Raw genomic sequence first — 25,751 nt, 5'->3', positions numbered from 1 at the left:
TGTACAGATGAGATAATGGAATTTATTTTCAGTTTACTAATGTGTTCGGTACTCCCTGTCTCATTTCAGACCGAGGAGTTGTACCAGGTGATTGAAGGTCAAGATGACACAATGGCAAAGCTTCGAGAAATGCTGCACCAAAGCCAGCTGGGACAACTTCATGTATGTGAGGGTGACATAGGGCAGGAGGCGAGACTCTGTTGAGGAAGTGCCCTTTTCGGTCACAGTTCTGATTTTGTTGGTCTTCTCAGCTGCTCGGCGCTTGTCCTCCTTGTGATTATGATTTTTACTCTTTTTCCAGAACTCAGAGGGTACTTCTCCAGCTCAACAACAGGTGGCTCTGCTTGATCTTCAGAGTGCTTTGTTCTACAGCCAGCTTGAAATACAGAAACTCCAGAGGGCAGTGCGTCAAAAAGAACGCCAGCTGGCTGATGCCAAAGGATGTGTGCAGTTTGTAGAGGCTGCAGCCCAAGAAAGAGAACAGCAGAAAGAGGCATCTTGGAGACATAACCAGGTAAATCAGCAGTCATTCTGTGGTCAGAGATGCTGACTTTGCCCTGATAATAACTTTTTATCAGGACAGTTTGTGTTGAATCCTTGAGTCACTTGCTTAATCTAAGTAATTCTGTTTGACATTTATTGCCCTCATACCATGTGCGAGAGACTGGGCTGTGTTCTGGAAATACAAGAGTCAATATCACAATCTCTTTCCTATTATTTGTCGTGAGTATGAGACAGTCACATAAACAGAATTTTAGTGTAAATACCGAAATGAGGTATGTTTGGGTCCTGTAGGAATATACAGGAGGGGCTGAGGAAGGGAAGCAGGGAAAGCTTCATGAAGGAGGAGCTATCTGGGGTTATTCTTGAAGGGTAGGTAAAGGTTAGCAAGACAGAATAGTGGGGAACAACCACCAAGGGCAAAGGAATGGCATGCACAATTAGCCACATCTTTTTTAAAAAAATAAAACAATTCTTAAGTGGTTCCTTTATCTTATTAGGTTAGAGCATATGCTATCCATTTTTTTTAAGATGTAAAAGGATGATAGGAATATTCTATCCTTGAGCTTATCCATGGTTACAGTGGAACAGAGTTCTGCTTAGTAGTTATATAGATCTATGATTTTTAAACTAGAGAGTAAGTATTGAACTATGTAATATGAAATTTACGTCTTCTTGCCATTCACCGTTCCCACAATTTCCCTTATCCTATTTGATTCGTGTATATTGTTTCTAGAGTAACTGTAAGAATGGCACTTTTCTGCTACTTTGTATTTTATTCCGTATGCCTTGAAAATTTTAAGGCCTCCCAATCTAGTAACGATGTGAAAATTTTAGATTGTTTGCAAAAGGGAATCTGTTTAATTCAGGAATTACGAAAAGCCTTGCTGCAGCTCCAAGGAGAATTGCATAGTAAGAGCCAACAGCTTCATACCCTGGAGACTGAAAAATACAATGAGATTAGAACCCATGAGCAACACATTCAGCACCTAAACCACAGTCTGAGTCACAAAGAGCAACGGCTTCAGGTGAGTCTATGTAATGATTTTAACTGAAACTGGGCTCACAGAGCTCTGAAAGTTCTGTTCATGTAATCTCAGATTAGTCCACCTGTGTTGAGTACCCGTTACATGTAGAACATTGAGAGATGGGAACCAGGAGGATTCAAAATAAGTAGAAAGTACAATTCATGAACCGCAATGCTAACCAGCAAGTGTAGGAAATAAAAATTGAGACCTGAAAGACATAAGCAATAAATATTCAGCAAGTAGTTACTAAACACCTCTCTGAACCCGATAGTATGCTGGGTGCTGGGAAGACAGAAGATATGACCACTGTTCTCAAGTCTAGTAAGTGAAGACATCTGTATGGAAATTTCCAGTTACTTATGCGATAAAATGAACGTTGGAGGGAAAAATGGAACACTGAAGACTGTGACTGGTCTCCTGCCCTAAGCTTGTCACATTGAATCCCTTACATTCTGATGAGCATACAGTTTTTTCATAGTGTGCATGTATTGTGCATACATTTTCTCTCTGATAGAAATACTGCCTCCCCCCCCCCACCTGCTCTTCACTTGGGAAACTCCCAGTCCTTTAAGACTCTGAGCAAATGTAACCTCTTTTGTGAGCTCTTTACTGACACCTTCAGGTAGATTTAGACAGTGCATCCTGTATTCCCCTAGTAGCTAGCTAGCAGACCTACACACCCGTATATGCATAATGTGTATATGCATGCTCATATGTATACACACACACACATATACACCCGCGTGCAATAGTTAACAATTTGTGTGTATGTCTGTTATCTCTGCTGACCTGTGTTTTCCTTGAGCGTGATCACATTTTGTTTTATATCCTGAATAACACATTGTTTGGCAAAGTGGAGGAATTCAGTGTATATTGCATAAATGAATAAAGGGAAATATTTTTTGGTCTCATTAGGAATTTTGGGAGCTCCTGCAATATCGAGATAAGTCGGACAAAACCCTTGAAGCAGAGGAAATGTTGCTTGAGAAACTTCGGCAGCGAATACAAGACCGAGACGTTGCTCTAGAGGTATGCACCTTAATTTTATTTACGGCACTGTGGATTACTCTCTGCACATAGGTGCTTAGAAATTTGTGTCTACTTCATTTGCTGCTTTTTGGAGTTGGTCTTCCCTTCCTTTCTATTTTTATTGAATAAGTGTGATCACAATAGTGAATCCTAAGGAGCTTTAGGATCCTTGCTTTCCTTGCAGCGGGCTATAGATGAAAAGTTCTCCATTCTGGAAGAGAAAGAAAAAGAACTGCGTCAACTTCGTCTTGCCGTGCGAGAGCGAGATCATGACTTAGAGAGATTGCGTGGTATTCTCTCCTCTAATGAAGCTACTATGCAGGTAAGAGCACAGTCTGCCATGACTTGATATCCCTTGTCCCACTTGGATGCTAAGCCTGAAGCATCAGCCCTTTCCCTCATTTTCTGAAAACCAAGGTATTTGCTTTATAAGGAAAAAAATATGACAACAGCAAACGTAGTTATCCGTCATTATAGATGAGGAAGTGAGAAGAGCTAGTACTTCTGCTGTGGACTTTATAGTGAATATGGATTTCTAGACCTACTTTCTGATTTGTTTCTAATCTTTGTCAATATCTATATACTTTTACAGAAGCATTGTCAGGGTACAGCTGTTACACTGTTGTTTTCTCATTAATATTATATGCATATCCCTGTATAGTCACAGAACACTTGATTATTAATATTTACTGTGGACTATTTTTGGATATGTATTTTAGAGCTTTTATATTTAACCATCTGCCACTTCTAAAAGAAGTCCTTCACTTCCTGTGTAGCATAGCCTGCCTCCTCAAAAATACTGCATTTATAATATATTTATTTTTCTAAACAAATTAGAGGAGAGTTTCTAAAACCAAAGAAAAGAGTAGTATGGCATTGTTAGATTAGATACTAAGTTTTCTACTTTTGCAAAAAATTGATACTTTATGAGATGATTTGAAGGCGGATCAAGTTTCTTGTTCATCCTACAGAGTGTGGGGTGGTCCTTTGACTTACAGTTGCTTTCTTTGTTACTGTAGAGTATGGAGAGTCTCCTGAGGGCCAAAGGCCTAGAAGTAGAGCAGTTATCTGCCACCTGTCAAAACCTTCAATGGCTGAAAGAAGAAAGGGAAACCAAATTTAGCCATTGGCAGAAGGAACAAGAAAGTATCATTCAGCAGTTACAGACATCCCTGCATGACAGGAACAAAGAAGTGGAGGCAAGGCTTTAGTTAATTAAAGGCAATTTGTTCAGTGATTACATTATCTCAGTCTTGGATTGGGACTCCTTAGGTCTGGGGGGCCGGTGACCCAAGTCTTAAATTCCATCCTGTGCCAGGGCGAGTCATTGGCTTTTACTGGGACTTTTTTCCCTCCACCTCTAAACTCAAGGTGACAATTATCTTTCTCAAATAGGTCATGTGAGAATTAATGAGAACTAAAACATGCACCTATAATATGATGGCTAACTTTTATTAGTGATGGTGCTCACACTTGTTAGGCACTGTTATAATTGCTTGAAGAATGCTAACTCATTGAATCCTGACAAGTCTATGAGGTATATGTTATTATCCTTCATTGACAGACAAGGAACAGACTTCTGAAATGAAATAACTTGTGCAGAGTAACATAGTTAATAAGTGACAGAGCAAGTAAGCCGCCCAGGCACTGGCGTTCCACAGTTTTAACCACCAGCTACAACCCCTCAGGAGAAAAGTAGGAACTTCATCACCATACTCATAAATATAGTGCTCATTATTCTTTCTCAGCTTATCATTTTGTGTTTCCCCTATACAAGTTATACTGGGGAGAAAATAAATACATGGATTGTGTATCCATTTATCTTCATCTAATATTAATTATTATGTACCCCAAGCAAATAGGGAAAGGGCCTACTTCAGAAAACAATATGTGAGTTGCCATTATAAGTATTTTTCTGTATTGTTAGTGTTCTTTTGTTGAGCATGTAGCCTTCTTCTTCTTTTTTTTTTTTTTTTTTTTTTGGTGAAAATCTTGTATATTGTTCATGGCTCAAACTTGTTTTGAGGTACATTCTATTTATGCTTTGGATGAGCCTTTCAGCTCTATTTTTAAAAAACATCCATTTATTTTAGAGTATGCACGTGAGCAGGGGGAGGGGCAGAGGGAGACTCCCAGGCGGACTCCATACAGCATGGAGCCTCGATCTCACTACCTGAGCCAAAATCAAGAGCTATCAAGAGCCAGAGGCCCCTAGCCCTTCAGCTGTATGGAAAGATGGAGGGATGAACTTGTTACTTTACCAAAGTTAAATGAAGCAGATTCAAGTTAAGTAACTGGTATTTCCCATACCAAAACCCAACTTCCCAGTGCTGGGTGCTGGAGGCAAGAACTCCAACAGGGAAGGGGTGCCTGGGTGGCTCAGGTCATGATTGATTGAGCCCCCATCCGGCTCCCTGCTCAGTGGGGAGTCTGCTTCTCCCTCACCTGCCACTCATTCTTTCTCAAATAAAATCTTAAAAAAACAAACTCCAACAGGTAAGTGTCTCAGGTCAGGAAGGGGACAGAGCCTACCTGGACAGCAGAGGGCCTGGCAGTTTCCACAGCCTGATTCTACTCATTCACTTAGCTCCCCTAGAAAACAGGAACAATTACAATATTGTACAAGGTCTCCTACTCGTGTTTTCCTAAGCATCTCAGAGTAAATTACTAGCCTGAACACAGAGTATTTAATTTGGGGTCAGACAGCAAATCAGGGTTGTGGAGCACTCCCATCTGAAAAATCTAGGAAACCAATCTCCATTTGAAACATTCCTTGTGATCCCCACCAGGAGCCCAAATGCACAACTTAGACAAAACAAGAAGCCCACGGAAAGAAACCATGGTGTAGACAGAAGCAACTTCAGAGCATAGGTTAAGCAGAGCATGTAGTCTTCTGTGTGCCAGGCCTGCACTTGATCTGGGGAAACAAAAGTGAATAAAACATGATAGCTGTTCTCCAGACTCTCATAGCTCTTTCTTCTATAACAGATTCTTATAAACTCCTTGATATGTAGTAGGGGGGATTCTTTCCTCCAGAACTTACAGTGTCCCTTCTGTTTTAGGATCTTAGTGCCACGTTGCTCTGTAAACTCGGACCGGGGCAGAGTGAGGTAGCAGAGGAGCTGTGCCAGCGTCTACAGTGAAAGGAAAGGATGCTGCAGGAACTGCTGAGTGATCGAAACAAACAAGCAGTGGAACATGAAGTAGAGATTCAAGGCCTGCTTCGGTCTATGAGCACCAGGGAGCAGGAGAGCCAAGTAAGGACTGATGCACAGAGAGTGTCGCTGCATTTATAGTCTGAATAGGGAGCATTTGAACATTGTGGCGTGTGTGTGTGTGTGTGTGTGTGTGTGTGTGTGTGTGTGTGTGATTTTACAGTCCGTTCTGTTAGGGTTTCTTCCTTCAGTCTGTTACCTAGCCTATACTTTTACCTCCGTCCTCAGGAGCATGCAATATTTTTAGAGCCTCTGCATTGAGAAGGGTGACTAAACAATACATGTACTCATTAACTTCATTCTGTACATTTTCTTTCCTTAATCTGATAACTTTGACAGAAGGGAGTACAGGGTTCTAGAGTGTTTTGATTTTGATTCTAAATTCTCAAGACTTGAGAGGTATTTTCTATTTTTTAGCCAAGGTATGAGAAAACTTACACTTGACATATTTTTTCTTAATTCTTATAAAATCTGAATCATCTTAAGAGGAAAAAAGATGGTGTTTTTTTTCAAAGGCTGTAATTAGAATAAATAATCTTATAGTAACATGGAATATATTAATCTTAAAATACTGGTACACAGGTATTACAAAAGCCAATTCTTTTTTTTTTTTTTTTTGAAGATTTTTATCTACTTTTTCGAGAGAGAGAGAGAGAGAGAGAGCACATGAGCGGTGGGGAAGGGCAGAGGGAAAGAGAGAAGCAGACTCCCTGCTGAGCAGGGACCCCCCCCGCCCCCGATGTGGGGCTCGATCCTAGGACCCTGGGACCATGACCTGAGCCGAAGGCAGATGCTTAACTGACTGAGCCATCCAGGTGCCCCTCAAAATCATTCTTAATTTATCTTCATTCCCAGGTATCTTTCTACTCAAGGCTAGAGATATGTGCTGTATTTCAGAGGCCAAATGCTCAGAATCCCCCCAGCCAGTTTCAGGGAGGACTAGATTCTTCTCATTTGCCTTTTTTATTTGACCATAATATTCTCTAATGCTTCCTTTATATTATGGGATGGTTGTCTCTTCTAGTCCTCAGGCCCACTGAAGTGAATATACATTTCCTTAGAAACATGCTGCCATGAGTTGCAGAAATTGCTTCTAGAGTAGACCTAACAAAATCACTGTGAATTATTTAAGTCTTTGGCAGAAGGCTAATAAAAGTCTTTGTTTGAGTGCTCTTTTTAACCCCTTTGTAACTTGAAGGAGCTAGTTTATTTCACCTCCAGAAAGAAATATTATACACTGCTGATAGTAAAAGAGTAGAAGCTAGCAGATGACTGAAAGTACAAAAGATTGATTTAACTCAAGAAAAAGAGTAATGGTTGTATTCTTCTAGATCTGCTTTTTAAATTTTATATGCAGGAGAAATTCCCCTGGATAGCTTTTTAGAAATGTAGATTCCCAGGCTTACTCCTAGGGGACAGAAATTAGGAGGTATAGATAGCACTCAAGAATTTGCATTTCTTAAAAGGTCTCAGGTGATGGTGATGCTACCGGTTCATGAGCCACACTTCGAGGACCACTGCTACAAACAACACTGCGAGAAGAAGAATGCCAAGCCAGATAGATCATATATACATATACATAAGAGATCGTGTGTATTATTTATTATGATTTTTACCCTAGCAACTTCTACAGATTTTTATTCAGGCAAATTAATAATGTACTGTTATCTCTAAGATAGTTGTGTCCAAATCCCTAAAGGGCCCAAATTTTACTTACTAAAAATGTAAGGTTATTCTTTTATTTCCCTTAGAAATTATGACAAGAGCTCAGCTTCTCATTAAAACAGTAGTGATTGTCCCCAGTTGATGCTGATACGGCTAATATAGTCCTGATTCATCATCTTTTCCCCCTAGTAATTTTAGTCTTAGTTTATTGTTTCTGGATTTTCGGATTAAATGCAGACTTTCTATGTGGTAATGGTCACAAATAATGTTCTAGATCTTTTCCTTATTGCGCTATATCGTCTGTCTTAGAAAACTGGGACTTGAAATTAAATAAATTGGGTTTGGTGGTTTTGAGGTTCAGATTCTCCTGATTGTATGTATGGTCTGATAAAAATGTTTGCGTGTAATTGACTCATTCGATAAATATGCATTGAATGCCTACTATGTGCCCGACACTGTTCTGGGTGCTTGTGATTTATCCCTGAAGAAATATCATAGAAACTGCCCTTAGGAAACTTACACCCAGTTGACAGACAATGGACATACATCAGATAACGGTAAGTGCATTGTAAAAACTTAGCAGGACAAGGAGAACTGGGAGTAGAGAAAAGACAGCTGTTTTAGATAGGAGATGCAGAGGAGGCCAATCTGATAAGGTATCAGTAGGCAAAGATATAAAGGGAGCAAACCAAATGAATATTTGGGTAAAGAAATCCAGGCCAAAGGCACATGTATCCCAGAGTAAAGGACATCTGCTATCCCACTTCAAACCAGAATCTTAATACCTTAGCCTGATAGAGTTCTGGCAGGGCCAATTTTGGATTGTTTCATCTGTAATAGATATGTTTATATTCAGTTTCTCCAGTGTTCTTCCTCTGAGAGACTCTTTTCAGCTGTTTTTCCCTGTAAACTGAAAGCAAGGAAACTATTTTTGGTGGGGGGGGCCACTGGCTTTTCATAAACAGTTGACTTTTAACGAATGACTTCAGAACACAAATTTTGTTTTATAGAGTATCTTTCTAATGGTATGTGTGATTTCCTTACTAGGCCGCTGCAGAGAAGATGGTACAAGCCCTAATGGAAAGAAATTCAGAATTACAAGCCCTGCGCCAGTATTTAGGAGGGAAAGACTGCCAAAGGGGATACCAGTATACCCAGGTCCTCATTAGGTAAGTATCAAATTTAATTTCACTAAGGAATCTTCTGTCTTTCTTTCTGTAATTCTGCTAATAGGTTTGGCCAAGACTCTCTTTTCCTACTGGAAAAAAAATAAGCTTAGATTCCCCTTGAAAGGCTGAAGACATGTCTATGCTAGAAAGAACTACCCTTATTATGTTGAATTGAGACTGTTGTTCTGGGTACACAGTTTGGCTCAGGGAGACTGCCTCCTGATTATACTTTCCAGATAGCTTTGCAGGGGTTCAGAAATGCAGGAGGCTATTGTTTCCAAACCTATACAACAGGACCATGGGGCTGACACCTTCTCCTGGGTATCTTTCAAGCGGGCCGAGGCTACTTATGGTAACTTGACATAACCTGCATTACAGTGTTGGGAGGGGGAGGCAGTATACATTAAGTTATTTGCCAAGATCACAGCCATCTAAGAGATGATTGTAGGCCTTGAACTCCCTAAAAACAAATGAATTCTGTGAAGAGTCGGAGCAAAACTTAAATGAGTGCTGGGCATTAGAGTCTCTGACTTGCACAGAGCAAAAGGTTGGGATCTAGGGTGGCTTCAAGGAAGAGATTTACCCAGTGAGTTGTAGAAATAGGGGCTCACCATTATTAATGAAGTGGTGATTATAATGGTATAAGAAACGTTATGGACTTGGAGAATTAACTTATGATTTTTTTGATGATATTAAGAATGAAAGGGGCACCTGGGTGGCTCAGTTAAGCATCCGACTGTTGATTTCAGCTCCAGTCTTGATCTCAGGGTCATGAGTTCAAGCCCCGTGTTGGGCTCCACGCTGGGCTTTACATGGAGCTACTTTAAAAAAAAAGAAAAAGAATGTAGAAAGTTTGTGTCTGTTTTATAGTATAAGGTGTTATGGAATTCCATAGGTAAGTCATGCGAGTAGTTATTTTTTTCATAGGAAAACTTTGTCAAAGAGTAAAGAATACTGGATTTGTTTAATTTACTCCCTCTTTACCTTTTTTCAAAAATTACTTTTCCACAATTTTTTATTTTGCAAATTTCAAACTTCTAGAAAAGTGGCAAAAATTGTGCAGTGAATACCCATATAGGCTTTTATTAAGATTCACCACCTATTAACATTTTGCCACATTTACACCATTTCTTCACATGCACATGCACAGATGAAATGTTTTTTCTAAGCCATTTAAAAATTACTTAGATGTCATGACACTTCATTTCTAAATGCTTCATTATGTATTCCCTAAAAGCAATGGCATTCTCCTACATAACTACAGTGTAATTATCATGTTCAGGAAATTTAACCTTGGAATAGTCCTGGTACTTAATGTATAGTTTATATCCAGAGTTCCTGTGTCGCAGGAACATTCCAGATGGTTGGGTCTCCCCCTCCAGGACCATGCATCCATTTAGTTGTCATGTCGTGTTAGTCTCTTTTAGTCTAGAAAAGTTTTCTAGCCTTTTTTGTCTTTTTTGACATTGGCATTTTTGAAAACTCTGGGCCAGCGAATGGCCCTCGATCTGGCTCTGATTGTTTCTTCATGGTTCGATTGAAGTTAAACATTTTTGGCAAGAATACTTACAAGGGTGAGGTCTTTCTCAGTGCACCACGTCAGGAGCACATGATAGCAGTTTGTATTTTCCTTAGTTAAGGTTGTATCTGCCAGACCTCTCCATTGTGAAGGCTCATTCCTCCCTTTGTGTGGGTGACCTGCCGCCCAACACCCTGAGACGTTGACCGTCTCCCTACAGCCACTCACCCAGGGGTTCTAGCATCCTTTCAGCCTTTCCCGAAGCAGCTGTGAGGTTGGTAGTTTAAAAAAGTGATTTCTATTTTTAAAATTTCTTCCTTGTTTATTAGCACGTGTTCTTTCACAAAGAGCTGCCCTTTCCCTATTCTCTCCCACTCCATTTTTTTTATATCAGTGTGTTGTAATTACACATTGTAATGTATTCTTTTTTTTAAAAAATCATTTTTTTTGCATTTCTGTTTTTGTCATTATTCCATTTGATGCCCAAGTTACCCCCAATCTGGCCAATTGGAGCCCCTTCAAACTGTTCCTCTGTCCTTTGAATATGTCGCCATCAGTTTTTCAGCACTTGCACACTTGCTGGCACAGTAAGATGTTCTGTGATTACCTTTCCCTTTCCCTGCCTCAGCCCTGGAACTGCCCGTTCCTTCAAGGAGCTCTGGTTCCCTAAAGTGGTTAATGACATTTAGGTAGGTACTAGTAATCTGGGCATGAGATGGGTTCATAGCCACACGTATGTCATTTGCTTCTAGGTTCTTTTAGGTGAACAGAGCTAAGGGGGGGGGGGGTAACGTGTGTGCGTACTTGATACTCATTTCTCTAATTCTAATTTAACACCACAAGTTCTTTCTTTCCCTTATTTTCTATTTGTATCTGCCTTTTTTTGACCTTGAGAAACCTGGTTACCTCTAACATGAATATATGAACCTATTCACACAATATACAAAAGTAGTTTAGAATTGCTACATGAATACCACTATCAACAGTAAGTCATTTATAAATAACGTTTAAGATTTTTTATTTTTTTTTTAATCCTTAGACTTTTTCCCACTGAGGGTATAGAGTTAGAACAGTGAGTTCAAGAAATCATTTGGATTAATTTTTTTATTTCCTGGGTGCTTATATTATCTATTTATTATATAGGTTCATTTATTTATGTTAATACTCAGTTTTAGGCTTTTTTTCCCCCATTATTATTGAACTAACTTTACACATTAAAAATAAAACATTAACATGGTTCAAAACTCAAATATATAAAGTGTGTTCAGAAGACCCATCAACTTCCCTAGTATTTTTCTCTGGTTTTCACCCCTCCCTTGAAGGCAACCAATTTCATTTCTGGGTTATCCTTCCTATGTTTCTTTTAGCAAAGTCAGGGAGCAATCCTGTGTCTAAATGTGATGTGTATGTGTGTGGTCTTACTTCCCCCTCTCCTAATATAGGACAGACTCCACTAGATGTATTCTTTTGTACCCAACTTGTTTTACTTAACAATATATCTTTGAAATTATTCCATATCAGTTCATAAAGAGTTGTTTTCTCATTCTTTTTGACAGTTGTATGTAGTATTTCGTCACATGGATATACCATAGTTTATTCAGTCTTCTTTTTACAGGCATGTAGGTTGATTGTATATTTTGCTATTACAAATATTGCTGCAAAGAACAATCTGGCACATATTTTCGTTGTTGTTGTGAGATTGTGTATTCGGACTAAATTCCTCAGAAACCACGCACCGGAGGTCATATGATGTTATAGTGATGAAGACGCGTGCTATGTGTTCATTTTCAGGAGACTTGGAAACAGTTGCAGGGCTGGAAAAAGAACTGAGTAATGCCAAAGAGGAACTTGAGCTCATGGCTAAAAAAGGAAGAGAAAGTCGGGTGAGTGTTCTAGTGAGCCTACTTTCAAAATTCCTATGATTTTCTTCCAACATAGTTTATCTTTAAAAGAGTACACTTGTCCACGTATAATATCTAGGTCCAAATGCAAAGTAAGGCTTTTTCTTTGTGGAGAAAATTACAAATTGCTTTATGTACACATTTTCTCAAAAGTTGCTTTTATTTTTATAAATGGAGACCATTAAACTTTTTAAGTGCTGGAAAGACAAAGGCCACTTTCTCTGCTCATTGCTAACTGGAATAATTGTAAAGGACTTGTGAAAAAATGAGATACTGTATAATCGCTGCTTGGAATTACGATGTTAGATCCATGAAATTAGTTTTAGAAACATGGAACGGAAGAATTTGGGGAATGATCAAGAATGTTCATTGAATACTTGCTACGTGCAATGTACTGTACTGGTTACTTAAATTAGCACTAAGGCTTACAGCTCTGCAAACTAAGTGGTATTGGCCCTATTTTATAGATGAAGAAGGTGAAATGCCGATTTTTTTTTTTTTTAAACATGGAGGTAGGAAGGGGCGCCTGGGTGGCTCAGTCGGATAAGCGTCTGACTCTTAGGGTTTCAGCCCAGGTCATGATCTTAGGGGCGTGAGATTGAAGATTCTGTCTCTCCCTCTGCGCCCACCCCCACCTGCTTACACAAGCTCTCTCAAAAAACAAAATATAACAAAACTGTGGAGGTGGGGAATTGTCATATAACTAAGACATACCAAAGCTAAGATTTAAATTTAGGTCTTTTGTGACTCAGAATACTTGCTAAGAAGTCATTACTTGGAGTAGATCATTTTTGCATTATGCTGTATTTCTAGCAATAGAGTTTTCATGAATTTTCTTAGAAGAGGCCTTTTGGCCTTATAGAATCCCTTCTCTTTTTCCCTCCCTTTACAGCAGATTTTATGTCCAGCTGTGATATGGAAGAAGTATTAGGGCCATAGAACAGAGTTACCAACTAAAACCGAAAGACTTTATGTTACCATGGCATCTATTTTAGGGGGTCAGCGGTATATTAAGTTTACCCGGCTAGTCTACTTGGCTTCTCAGATTCGTTCCACCTCTTTGCCAGAGTTAGATCTAGAATGTAAGACCTGTATTCATATTTGTGATAAAATTATCTTATTGTACCTCTTAATTTCTCTTCCCATTACTGTATTTCTTCTTACAGCCAGACTGCTGTTATATAACTCAAGTTTTGAGGATATGAAATTGTGTGGCATTTTAAAAATACCAGTTTTAAAAATCCCCTGGCTCCCCTCCCTTGTTTTGGGTTCCACCCTAGCCATTATCTGATTACTCATGTCAGATATTTCCGTTTCCATATGCTGTTCCTGTTTTTCTCATCTATACTTTATTCAGAGTAATGTTACTTTTGGGTTCTGTCCTGTTTGGGGGATCATAAAATTAGGACTATGAATGGTTATTTTGAGTGAGGTATATTTAGCTATATTGCTTACTTTTGTGTCCTTAATCAATTACCAGCCTCTCAGTTCAATACCGTATATATTCATTGTCGCATTCCCTCGGATGCTAGGTTTATACCAAAAGCCATGTCGATTTTCCTGAATTTTAAGCATTCCCTCTACTGTCTTGAAATCATAGCAGTAGTGGTAAGAATAGTTAACATTCACTGATTGGCTACCAGGCACTTTTAAATATATTTTCTCTATTCTCACATAGCCCTAAAAAGGAGGTTTTATTTCCGTTTTACAATTCAGGAAATGAAGTTCAGGTTAAATGCAATGTAGAGAGATTATGCCGAGATTTAAAACCCAAAACTCGTGTCTGCCTGGCTGTAGACCTTTATCTTGCTGCACTAATGTTTTCCTCATGTTTGAGTTTTTCTTCCATGGAGCCGATACCCGGCTATATAATGATAGAGGTCTCTGAAGAGGGCCTCATAAGTAGCACTCCATTTCCTGTAACCAAGATCTGAACAAACGGAGAAATAAAGTAGTGGCAGAGAGTTTGGTATTTCATTGGCTGCATTACTGATAAAGGCTTAGGTAGAGAACCTAATGCAAGAACCAAGGGGCCTGCTAGCCAATCCCCAGAATTAGGCAGACTTACCTACCTAGTCACAGACGACATTGGGCCTTGGCAGACCACTCCACATGGTGAGGAAGAGCCTGCTCTTGGAGAAGCAGTGCCAAAAACAGGCTTCCTGCAGGCAGGTGCCTCCTAGAAAGAAGGAAGATGGAGCCAAGTCAAGCATGCCTGGTTTATTCCTCCCCAACATACCATTAAGATAAGTCACTTTACCTGCCTGGGGCTGACTAAAGGGGTGGAGAAATGTCAGGAGTCACACTAACTGAGGCCTTCAACATGGAAGGAAATGGAAGGAGAAGCATTTCTTCCTAACATGCCACAGGAGTCCAGAGCATCAAATAACTTTGTGGAGTTATAAGTCATCACCACATAGTGAGCTATCAGCATTGATGGAATTCGAAGTAGTTTTTACTGCTTCTAACTTACATTTTATATCTTAAAGAAACAGATGCTGCTTTCTTTAGGAAGCTTGACTATACCTTAAACTAGGTTTGTGACATCTCTCTTCTTTGTCACACCTATTTCCTTTAATTATCTCCAGATAGTTCCTTACGTGGGGGTCCTGGCTGGCTCAGTCGGTTAAGCATCTTCCTTCAGCTCAGGTCATGATCTCAGGGTCATGGGATAGAGTCCTACATTGGGCTCCCTTCTCAGCAGGGAGCCTGCTTCTCCCTCTGCCTGCTGCTCCCCCTGCTTGTGCTCTCTCTCCCCCCACCCTCTGACAAATAAATAAATAAATAAAATCTAAAAAAAAAATAGTTCCTTACAATGTGTATTTACAAATAACTTGCCATCATGATAAAGAATATATGGATGTGTTAGAATCTGCAGGAAAGGCATTATAACCTCGTGTTCTGAGTCTGCTTCCTTGAGTTCACATTCTGGATCTCCCGCTTCCTCGCTCTGTGACTTTGAACAGGTTCCTTAATTTCTCTCTGCTTCAGTCACCTCTCTGTAAACTGGGGAATAAAAGAGTAGTGATTCTGTTGGGTTGGTGAGGATTCACTCGTCTGCTAATGGTGACCCATTTTGTAAGCAGCACAATAAACTCATTCATTAAGCAAATTTGAAATGTTTCGTAGTGCTGACTAAAGTGGAGGACATCCTTAAGGCTACCGTTACAGCTTCCCATGCAACACCCTTTGGTACCACACCGTGTGGTTTATTGATGTGATCCACCAGAACACTGTAATTCAGCTTCTGGTTGGCACTCGCATTCCTGGCTGATGGTGATACAATATGGAAGAGCCTTGGCCTAGGGGTTCAAATATGAATGTGACAGATACTGTGTCCTCTGCACACTGACTTCAGGACTTCTTCTCTCCACAGATGGAACTTTCTGCACTACAGTCCATGGTGGCCGTGCAAGAGGAAGAGCTGCAGGTGCAGGCTGCTGACATGGAGTCCCTGACCAGGAACATACAGATTAAAGAAGACCTCATAAAGGTCCTTCAAAGCTCTTTCAAGATCCTTGGAAACGATTACAGCTCAGAATACCTGCAGGGCATCTTCAGACAACATTTAGATACCCTGAGTCCCTTGGCCAGTACTTATTTCCTTGATGCACTGTCGGTTTGAGCCTCTTCATATCACCGTATTCTTTTTGACTTGTATTAGAGTTGCTGAGATTTCACAAAGAGTGTATTATTTCATATGGCTTATCAATATTCCACTTGAAAGTACAGCAGACTGTTTCAGGGACTTCTGCTCCTTTGCTCCTCTGCTAAATAGCAGTTTGCAGCCCCGAGATCAAGAGTCGCATGCTCCACTGACTGAGCCGCCCCACATTTTTATTCATTTTTTTCTTGACCTTTAGGACCTGCAGATGCAGCTGGTTGATCCTGAGGACATACCAGCTATGGAACGCCTGACCCAAAAAGTCTTACTTCTTCGGGAAAAAGTTGCTTCAGTAGAGTCACAGGGTCAAGAAACTTTAGGAAACCGAAGACAACAGGTAAGTCATTGGACTATAAACCTTATTTTTACTGTGAAACAAACACTGGAAAAGCTGTCGATCTCAGTGATCTCTGAAGGGGAGAGATCTCTGTGCTCTAAAGTTGCCTGCCTTGGTCAGCAGCAGCAAGAGATACCCCTAACATTTGTCATTCCTTTCTAGCTGCTCCTCCATAGCTGACCTCTCTTCAGTGCCAGATTTAAAAACGACCTATTGCCTGTACTCCCTGTTATCATCTCTCTCACTAACTACTCATTTCACTCCAGTCCTGGCTTTTAACTCGAGCAGTTCACTTAAACAGACCTCTCTGCTGGTTGCGTACGTCGTGGCTCATGTTCTTAACAGCACTTACTGTAGAGCTCTCTGCGACACAGGTCTGTGATTGATGGTGTCTCCTCCACCCACTAGATAGTAAGCTGATCCCTAGAACAGAGCCTGGCACATAGAATGTGCTCAATAAATATTGACTGAATGAATGAAGAATACCAATAAGTCCTACTGTATGTGTCCTTCTGGCACTTCCTCTCTTTCCCTTCCACTCCCTTCTCTTAGCTCTTTGCTGCGCTTCTGGCCTCTCTCTCCTCTTTCTTCTTCTTGCTTCCATGTTTGACTTCTGCCCTATAGAGTTTTAAAGATTAAAAAAAAGATAATGTGACATTGATTTGAAAACTGTATAATAGGAAGTTTAAGCAAGTAGTAAGATGGTGAGCTTTTTTTGGTCATAGTACATGTGAGTACATTCCTTTGGCTGCTTTCTCAGGATCTCTGTGGCTTCATGTCTCACGTCCATTTGCGTACTGCTTCTGTTCTTTCTTCAGTTGCTGCTGATGCTCGAAGGGCTGGTGGATGAACGGAGTCAACTCAGTGAGGCTTTACAAGCAGAGAGACAGCTCTATAGCAGTCTGGTGAAGTTCCACGCCCATCCAGACAGGTAGGAGAGTGACGGCAGTGTTTACCCTTCCATTCTTCTCTAGGAGCAGATGCTTCTGATCTCAAAGCAGGGAGAAAAAGAGAGAGAGACAATTACTAGGATTACTCAGTTTGTCATTTGTGGTGTGTGGATCTCTCAGAGCCCAGTGTTTACATCTTAAGTCAGGAATAGTGCCTATCTCCTATAGCTACACAGTGATCAAATGAGAAGACTTGTCAGGAAATCGAAGACAGCAAGTAAGTCATTGGAATATAAACTAAAATAATGCCTTGCATATAGTAAACACTCAGTGTTTTCCTTTCGTTCCTCTGCTCCATGTCCTGGGTAAGGGCTGTTCCGTTCCAAGAGTGAGGATAGAAGGGTATTGATACTCGCCAAGTATCACTGAAGAAAATATATTCACCACGATGGCTAGTATCAACCCAGGATCACTGATAGCCATCATGGTGAATATATTTGCTGGTACCTCTTGACTTTCGGTCATGTATATTATGTCGTTCTGGTTCATTTTATATTCCCTTTATTTTTTTTTTCTCATTCTGCCTTCTCCCCTTGTCCCTTTTTCTCTTTCCTAATTTTTATTATTTTACTATTCATTTTCTTCTAGTTTGTTGTTCAGTTTAAGCATCATTTTTCTTTCTACTTCAAAGAAATGAAGGGAGAGGAAAGATACAAGAAGGACCAGTTGATTGTATTACTTTTTAAAGAATTTCTGGATCTTTAGTCTCTCTAAACTGGATTCCTTTTCAGAGCTTTGTCCAGTCTGGTTACCAAATGAGAGAACACATCTTCAGTAGCCGTCGTACTTGGCTCAGTATTTCTTCGGTTTGCATTTAGCTCTTCCTGGATTTTGGTTTTTCAGAAATTAATACTTGTCAAAAAGTAAAATTTCTCTTATGTCGGCTATAAGGGTATGAGATAAGTCTTAGGAACTATAATTTTTATGTGACATTGGCTCACAATCTAGCATAAAATGACAAGCTTTAAAGAAAGGAGCAGGCCTTGCTGATCTGTCTGCAGTGAAGGATAACAGTGCCCAAACAAAGACCGTGCTCAATTACTGTGTCCTGGAGAGCGTCCTTTAGAAAGTCTCATGGCTCTTCGGAAGTATACGTAGACTCATTACAGTTGATGGCTAATCCGTTTTCCTTCCATATGGGATGTTTACTCAGCTCTGAGAGAGACCGAACTCTGCAGGTGGAACTAGAAGGGGCCCAGGTGATACGCGGTCGGCTGGAAGAAGTTCTTGGAAGAAGCCTGGAGCGCTTAAGCAGGCTGGAGACCCTGGCCGCCATTGGAGGTGGGGAACTGGAAAGTGTGCGAGTTCGTCACAAGCATGCCTTCTGAGCACTGGCGGGTCAGCCTGCAGCCCAGGATGGAAAACCTTGTTTGCGCTAACCCGAGAGCCTTGTCTGACTCTGGCAGAATTAAAATGGTGACTTGCTAATGGTAGAACTGTTGCCAAGTAGCATCAGCTACAAAGTGAAACTTACTTTAGTCTACCTGTATGGCGCTGTACATATCTATCTCGGAGTTGAATGGTGGAGGTTACAAAGTGTATGTGCACCTTTTAAAGCATTCCATTTCAGTTTTCCCACCATTTCACTCTTTTCCCTGGCCCCTCCCTGTTCCCCCATCTCTTCCCATGGGCCAATGAAGTTTATTACTCCCTTGCTCTCACCGTCCATTTCATATGTTCCATATCATGTCATAAACGCATGCACGTGTATTATTTTTGCCATCTGCCAACTCCTGCTCTTTGACTGAGAGAATTAAACTTTGATTTGACTTGATTTTTTAATCAAATAAAAGTTTCAGGGTGAAAGAGAGAGAGAGATTAAATGTCTATAAGAATGACTTTGCAAAAGTGGTATAATCCTTATCAGAAGGTAATCAAAGCCAAGTCTTGCCATTAGCAGACTCCAAGTATTGGAAGGGTCAAGTCAGAGAGAGGAGGCAAAGATAGTTGAAGTGTTCACAGTAAACCTTCTCCTCTGAAAGTGTTTCAGACGTGATAATTCAGTAATAGTGATAGTGAAATTAGATTAGGTGCAGATTAAATTCCATTAATATTTTTCCTTTAAACCAAGGGTTTTATGTAGTCAGAACACGATTTCAATAAAGACTCCTTTCAGTTTTGAAACATGGAATTTGGTGAACAGGGATTGAGGCTTTCCCACATGTCTTTCAGAGTCATGATTCTTTATGTAAAAAGATAATTTCAAATGTAATGTTTCCCTTTAAATTCAGCATTTCACCAAATTGCTTATTGCAGCCAGAGGAAAGTATTGCTTCTGGTTTTTCATTTGGTAGTGGCACGAGGTGGAGTCCTGTGTTTTTCATGTTTTAGTGCTTAAACATTACTCCATTAAAATAAGTAATAGGCTTTGAGGTGTTTGAATAGTTTAGGAAGAAATGTTGTAGATCTGGGTTGGTAGGTTTGGGCCGTTGTCTCGGTGCTTTCTTATGGCAGCATGACAGGCATAAGAAAGGGGTCCTGGAGATTGTATTTCTGGTAGCTAAATGTCAAGAGTATAAAAAGTAATCAGGATTACTTTGGAGCTTTGCGGGTTCAACACCATGAGGTTTCAGATTTCTGTTGGTTATAAATTTCCTAGATTAGAAGCTGAGATTTCAAGTTTGAAACATGGACTTTGCTGAACAGGGATTGAGGCTTTCCAGCATCATAAAGGTGACTGAGTACTCTTTCTCAACGAGGGGGCGCACAATGAGTTTTCTGTTTTCCCTCCATTATTCACATGACACTAATTTCTTTCACATTCATCTGTTGACATGGGTTGCCTTACATTCTCAATTCTGTCCAACTTTCTGTAACCTTACCCGTGCCTGTAACAACAGATAGAGCATCAGTCAGACCAAAGTGGATAGGGAAGAAAATATTCTGCTGGAGAAGCACCCTGGGATTTTCTGATGAAGTATTTTGTAAAAGATTGATAGCCATAAGCCTTCCTCTTAATGAAATGCTTTCCAGTTTTCATGCGCTTTGGGGTGGGGAGTCATTTAAGAGGGGCATAGGAAGTATAAGCAGAACCATCCACTTTCTTCGTCTTCCAATCTTGAGAGACCCTTTCCTACAAAAAGCTTTTTGTAACTGGAAAAGGATAGAGGGAGTAATTGAACTTACAGAAATGTCAACCCGGCAAAGACTAGTCTGTCATATGATTACACGGCATTTAGGAAGTGTTTTCCCTTTATTTTGCTAACAGACCAAGGAAGCTTTATAAGTGTCCTGTTAAGATTCAACCATTGGTGATTCTTGGATTCTAATGGCTTATAGTGATTATACTAATTTCTAATTATAATCCTGCTTCTATCATCCTCCAACAGTAGGAATTTCCCGTGGTGTCTTGAACTGTTACTAAGTGTTAGAAATTTTAAGGTAGCTGCCCGAATAATGAGGAACCCAACTTCCTATTGAAAAATGATCAAAATAGATTAGTGGGGAAAAGGAAGTGAATGCTGGTCCTGATTTGGATCCTAAAGAGACAGACTGACTTGTGCTACGGTTAATCACCTTTAATATTGGTCCTTGGGAAACATTTTAGATAAGTAAGTGATTTTTGTGGCAAAAGATAAACTTAAGAGATTGATCCTGACACTACAGATGTGACTGGAATCTGCTACTCATGTCCTGGAGTGAGGCTTGTGAACAGTGCTGCCTGGAGAGAGCTGGCCAGCCTAACAAGTTTGTGTGCTAATGTGGCATCTTATTAGAGAACTTGACTCTGATGAATTTTGTTCTATAACCCACAGATAGATGATGCTGTGATTACCCACATCACTCACAGAATTCCATCTACCGTGATAGCATATGATTCCATTCTCTCCTCAGGAGCACAGACCCTTTTTCTTATGGGATTATTTGACCTTTGTCAGGCATTTTTCAGCCTTAATAATTTTAGAGAAAGCATCATGGGCTTGTAGAACCTTGTGCTTGAATTAAAAAAAAAAAATCTTGAATGAATTAAACCCAGGCCATGATTAATTAGAAGCATAGAACTTAATTTATGAAAAATTCATATCAATAGATTTGCTTTTACTTACATTTCCTTTTTGAATAATAGCAAATATGCAAAGTAATGGTTGTGAGAGTCAGGGGAGATGAAGTCTATAGTTCTTAGAGCTGTAGACTTGAAAAGGACCTCCCAGAACATTTATTTTAATGAATGAAATGGAAGTCCTTTTTTTTTTTTTTTGGAAGTCCTTTTGATAGATATTTCCCTTACCCTTTACTGTTGCAGAAGTCTGACGATTATTAGTGCCTAGTAAAAGTCAACGTTTTTCTGGTGTTTTCTTCTTAGCTATTTAGCCAAGTTATCATTTTTTTAAAAGGCACAACTGGGCTCTTTTAATATTATCAGCCTTTTGCTCTGAGAGGTATGTGCTTATCCTGAATGTCACGGACCCCTCTCCCACACCCACTTCTCTTCATTCACTGCGGACAGCAGGGGTGTTGTTGGTACCTCTACTTCCTTATTCATATTTTTAAAAGATTTGTCAATGTCATTATATACAGTAAGACATATGTAAAGATTAAGAAAATTGTGACCTATATAGGATATTAGATCCTAGCCACAAAAAGTTTCCTGGAGGGAAGCTACTTGCATAATTTATACCTAAGTGACCTCTGGAACAGATACACATAAAAGACCTTTCACTTTCATGCTTATTTATGCTAATTTGGTATCTGGTCTTGGGAAGTTTGATTCACAGATTCAAAACAGTTCAAGAAAATTGATGTTAGTTCTGTCTCTCTTCCAGTTTAATCTAGGGTTTTCTGATGAGGGAAAGGAGAAGCAGGTCAGACTATACCAAAAAATTGCTCCTTTCATTGAGGAATAAAAATTGACCTACCTATAGTCACTTCCTTTTAGAGTGCTAATCTTAAAGGGGCAATACTTCAGTTCCTTTGCTTTCCTTGAGCAACTAGTATTAGCAAACTCTCGTTCCTGTTTGTTAGGATAAAGTTGTTGTTTTCTGGTTTCATGGTCTTTTTTTTTTAAAGATTTTATTTTTATTTATTTGAGAGAGAGAGAGCACAAGCCAGGGGAAGAGGGAGAGGGAAAAGCAGACTCCCTGCTGAGCAGGGAGCCTGACTTGACTTGGTGGTTGATTCCAGGACCCTGGGATCATTACCTGACCTAAGGCAGACACCCAACCGACCAAGCCACCCAGGCACCCCTCATGGTCTTTTTATATGAAAAAGACATAGAATCTCCACATTTGATGTCCCTGAAAAACTCAAGTTGCCTCTTCAACGAGGGCCCCAGTAGTAATTCCAAGGGTCTGCAGCCAATGCCTTGGGACAGTCGTCCTATGAAGCTAGGAAGAAATAGTAGTGACCCACGCCCTGACAGTCCACTTTCCATCTTGCCTTGTAGAGATGGTAGAGGTAGAATAAATGAAATTAGCTTTCTTTTTCAGATGCTAACATCCTGTGAGAAGCAAGCATATAAAAGAAAAGCATCCTCTTTTCTTTAAGGTTAAAATTTAGAGAGCTTTTCTTCTCCCTTTGGTCGTGAAGAACCATCCGTACTGTAGAAAGAGTAGTTAGGAGTATGGAGCTTATATGAGGCAACCTGGTAATAAAAAATAGAAGGAATGAGTCATTGGGACAGCATGTCAGAGTGATTTCTGTACGTTAATAATTTTTGAGTCTTAGAACATTTTGGAATATGGATTTAAGGCACCTTCTCACTAGACATTTAGAGTAATAACTTTGTTAAACAACTTTTTTATAATTAGAAGACAGGCATGTTGCTTTTAAGTAGTCTGAGTATTGACAAAAGGTAAGTCGTCAACTTCTTTCTATATAATCACATGAGCCAGGACGAGTTTCCCAAATAAAAAATCTGTGTTGTAATTTGCTTCCAGTAGAGGATGGAAGTGGAAGGGAAACATAACATGTAAAGCTGACAATACCAATTTTACCAGATTTCAAAAAAGAATGATTAAACTTACGAAGTGATGTACTAATTCTTTTTGCATTACTTTCCCGTTATGTTGTTTAATGTCAAATTCCAGAAATAAAATTTTTTTACTTATCATACTGTTTTCCTTTTGCTAAGCCTGGAAGGATAAAGTAGGAAGTTCAGCAAGAAGATGTTCGATAAAGAATAATATGAAGAATAGGGGTGTTAAGTAGATGAACTAAGTCGGCTTCCTTGTTCCCTTTAAAAACTCATAATTGTCTAGCATATGCATGTAGCTTTGCCTTTCGTATATAACATGAGTATTGCTTCCTTTTGCAATTACCAAAATCATTGCTCTAAAATACCAACCTCTCAATCTGTAAACGTTAGAGGCATGTGTGTGTACAAGTATGTTCTATAATTCATGAATTTCTGTTTCCATGAAGTATTCAGTTTGACAATAAAAGCAGTTTTACTTCTATCACTTAAAATTTTGGTCCTAGGGCCGTCGAGAAAAAGTAAAGTGATTTCCTACCAATTTAAATGAAGAAGGAAATGACAAGTGATCCAATAACTTGGCATTAGATTATTTATAGGACTATATTCCCACCAAAATAAGCTGTATATTTTCCTCTGGAAATTCATTTCTTCCTGGCACTGTGCTGTGTTAAACTGTGTTAACATTTGTGCTAAAATGGAGAGTGTTCTTTTTAACACATAACACATAAGTGTTAGAATTTCAGCTACTTTAGTTGAGACACAGAAAATTGTTACTGATCCAATAAAAGTATCAAAGGCCAAACAGTAACCATTTGGTTTCATTCTTGAAAAGATTGATGAGAAGTAGAGAAAGCTCATGTCTTTTTTGTTTGTTTCCTTATAGGAGAACCAGTGTTATTGATCATTGTACTAAAAATCCAAGTGGAAGTGAAGGCTCCAGAATGAGTGAATGCTTTTGTAATTTATTTAACTAGAGGAGGGAAGAGGAAGAAACTGGATTATTCTTCCGTCAAAGAAGTGAGACTAAAGAAAGCATTACACTTCCCCCAGAAATGTGAAATGAACTCCTTAGGCTTAAAAACTCTTTCTTGTTCTCCTTGCTGTGGGAGAGCAGTAGCAAGCAGGACGGAGATTTGAGGAGCCACCTGTTACGGTCAGTGGTGCTACTCCCATAAAATGTTCCTGGAAAGGCCTGCTGCTTGTGTTCTTTGAGGGAAAAAAAAGAGGCCATGAGCAGGAAGAACTCCTTGACATTACAGAATTTTAAGTCCCTGGAAAATTGCTTTCTGAATAAAGTACAGGCTGGAAAGCTGCCTTAGAGATGTTGCAATATAAAGACAAAGATACACCGTAAAGGGGCTTGACTGCAGACTGCGGTTTTCTTTCCTTAGCTACCTCTGTTCCCGGAGCAGAATCTGTCTAGTGGAAGAATTTTATTTCTCAGCAGAAGCTTATGGAGGACTATATGAAATCTTAAAGTTCTTTTATGGTCCAGAAGGGAATGGATGCAGAGTTTGACAGGAGACCTTTTTTGTTTGAATCTGTCATAAAGCATCATAATATTTAAATCGGGGATAGTTTAGCTGGTTCGTGACATGAACGTGTGAGTGTTCTTGTAATAATGAGCACATGGCAGGTCCCTAAGAGAGAGTGGGAGATGGCCCAGAGAATCTGGTTTGAGAGCCTGGCCCTGAGGGGAAGACCAGCCGGGAGCTTGGCACCACATGCTTACCCATGCTGTACAGTTTTCGTTCTTTGAATCCCCTTTCAAATTAGTCAAACAGGACTCCTGCTATGTTCTGAGTAACTATATGGGAAATATTACTCCTTTTCTGTTGGTTGAATATAAATAGCTAAAAGGGGAAACAATAATGACTAGAGTAGAATTCAGGAAAAGGGTCTTGTCATAACCCAGTTTGGGCTCATTATTGAAGAATTAGCATAACACTATATGACTTTTCCTCTAAGGCTTATTCATACATGATGGAGTTTTAAGGCAGTCATAATGTAGTAACGATGAATTCTGTTTGTAAAACACCTGTTCAAAAGAATTCATCCTACTTTACTGACAACTCTGTTTGTTCAACAGTCCTGTGAAGCAGAGAGACCAAAAAGTATTATTTCAAGCCTCCTGTTGGGGGAAACAGATATTCAGAAGGAAGGAAGTGCAGATAGATGCAATCGAGATCATCCAGTTATAATGTTAGGTATTAAATTCCTCTCTGCCGATTACACTTAGGATCTGTGGACACCTTTTTTTTTAGCTCATAGACCATGTCTGCTTACCAACAACAATAATATTATTGAGTATACATTGTGTGCCAAGCACTGTTCTAAGCACTTCAAATGCAGTGAATCCTTTGAAGTTCACTAGTGAACAACTGTATGGTGTGGATATCACTGTTAACCCTAATTAGTAAGTAAGGAAACTGAGTTACAGAAAGGTGGTGGCTTGCCTAAAGTCATATAACTAATGGCAGAAGCAGAAACCAAACCTAGACAGTCAGGCTCCAGGGTCCATGTTCTTAATAATTCTGCCTTCCTCAACTAAAAATTCCACAAACTATCAATTTTTATATCAATGATTAAAAGAAAACATGTACATAACACTTAAATTTTCACAGAAGGATTTGTAGTGTTTTAGAGGCTTTTATTTCTGTGTACTTTATCAAGTCAGATAGCTGGTGGAAAATAATTTTCTAAATCTAAAAGGGATTTGGGATACCACCTCCATTATATATATGGCTCCAAGCCTAGAAATTTGCAAGAACCACAATTTGGGAACCACCATCAAAACCTCAAGTAAAAAAAAAAATTTAATAAAATTTCTAGTCTAGGTGTGCCTGGGTGGCTCAGTCG

At 39.5% G+C, this 25,751-nt stretch overlaps 2 protein-coding genes across 2 annotated transcripts in view; one reads left to right on the top strand and one right to left on the bottom strand.

The window, feature by feature from the left end:
• The window catches only part of LOC123802716 (uncharacterized), a 389,246-nt gene that overhangs the window by 222,214 nt on the left and 141,281 nt on the right, over nucleotides 1–25,751 (bottom strand). The window lies entirely within an intron of this gene.
• The window catches only part of LOC148109222 (myomegalin-like), a 127,699-nt gene that overhangs the window by 57,960 nt on the left and 43,988 nt on the right, over nucleotides 1–25,751 (top strand). The window contains 14 exon segments of the mRNA XM_087866338.1: nucleotides 70–162; nucleotides 302–514; nucleotides 1,371–1,529; nucleotides 2,445–2,558; nucleotides 2,743–2,880; nucleotides 3,578–3,757; nucleotides 5,621–5,815; nucleotides 8,486–8,565; nucleotides 8,567–8,607; nucleotides 11,918–12,009; nucleotides 15,404–15,520; nucleotides 15,891–16,028; nucleotides 16,847–16,959; nucleotides 18,132–18,259. Coding sequence (XP_087722464.1) covers nucleotides 70–162; nucleotides 302–514; nucleotides 1,371–1,529; nucleotides 2,445–2,558; nucleotides 2,743–2,880; nucleotides 3,578–3,757; nucleotides 5,621–5,815; nucleotides 8,486–8,565; nucleotides 8,567–8,607; nucleotides 11,918–12,009; nucleotides 15,404–15,520; nucleotides 15,891–16,028; nucleotides 16,847–16,959; nucleotides 18,132–18,259 — 1,801 coding nt within the window.

The sequence above is a fragment of the Ursus americanus genome, chromosome 12 (assembly GCF_024610735.1).
Source record: "Ursus americanus isolate L20-20 chromosome 12, mUrsAme1.1.p, whole genome shotgun sequence".
NCBI classification, from domain to species: Eukaryota; Metazoa; Chordata; class Mammalia; order Carnivora; family Ursidae; genus Ursus; species Ursus americanus.
This window is presented reverse-complemented; position numbering and strand designations above follow the sequence as displayed.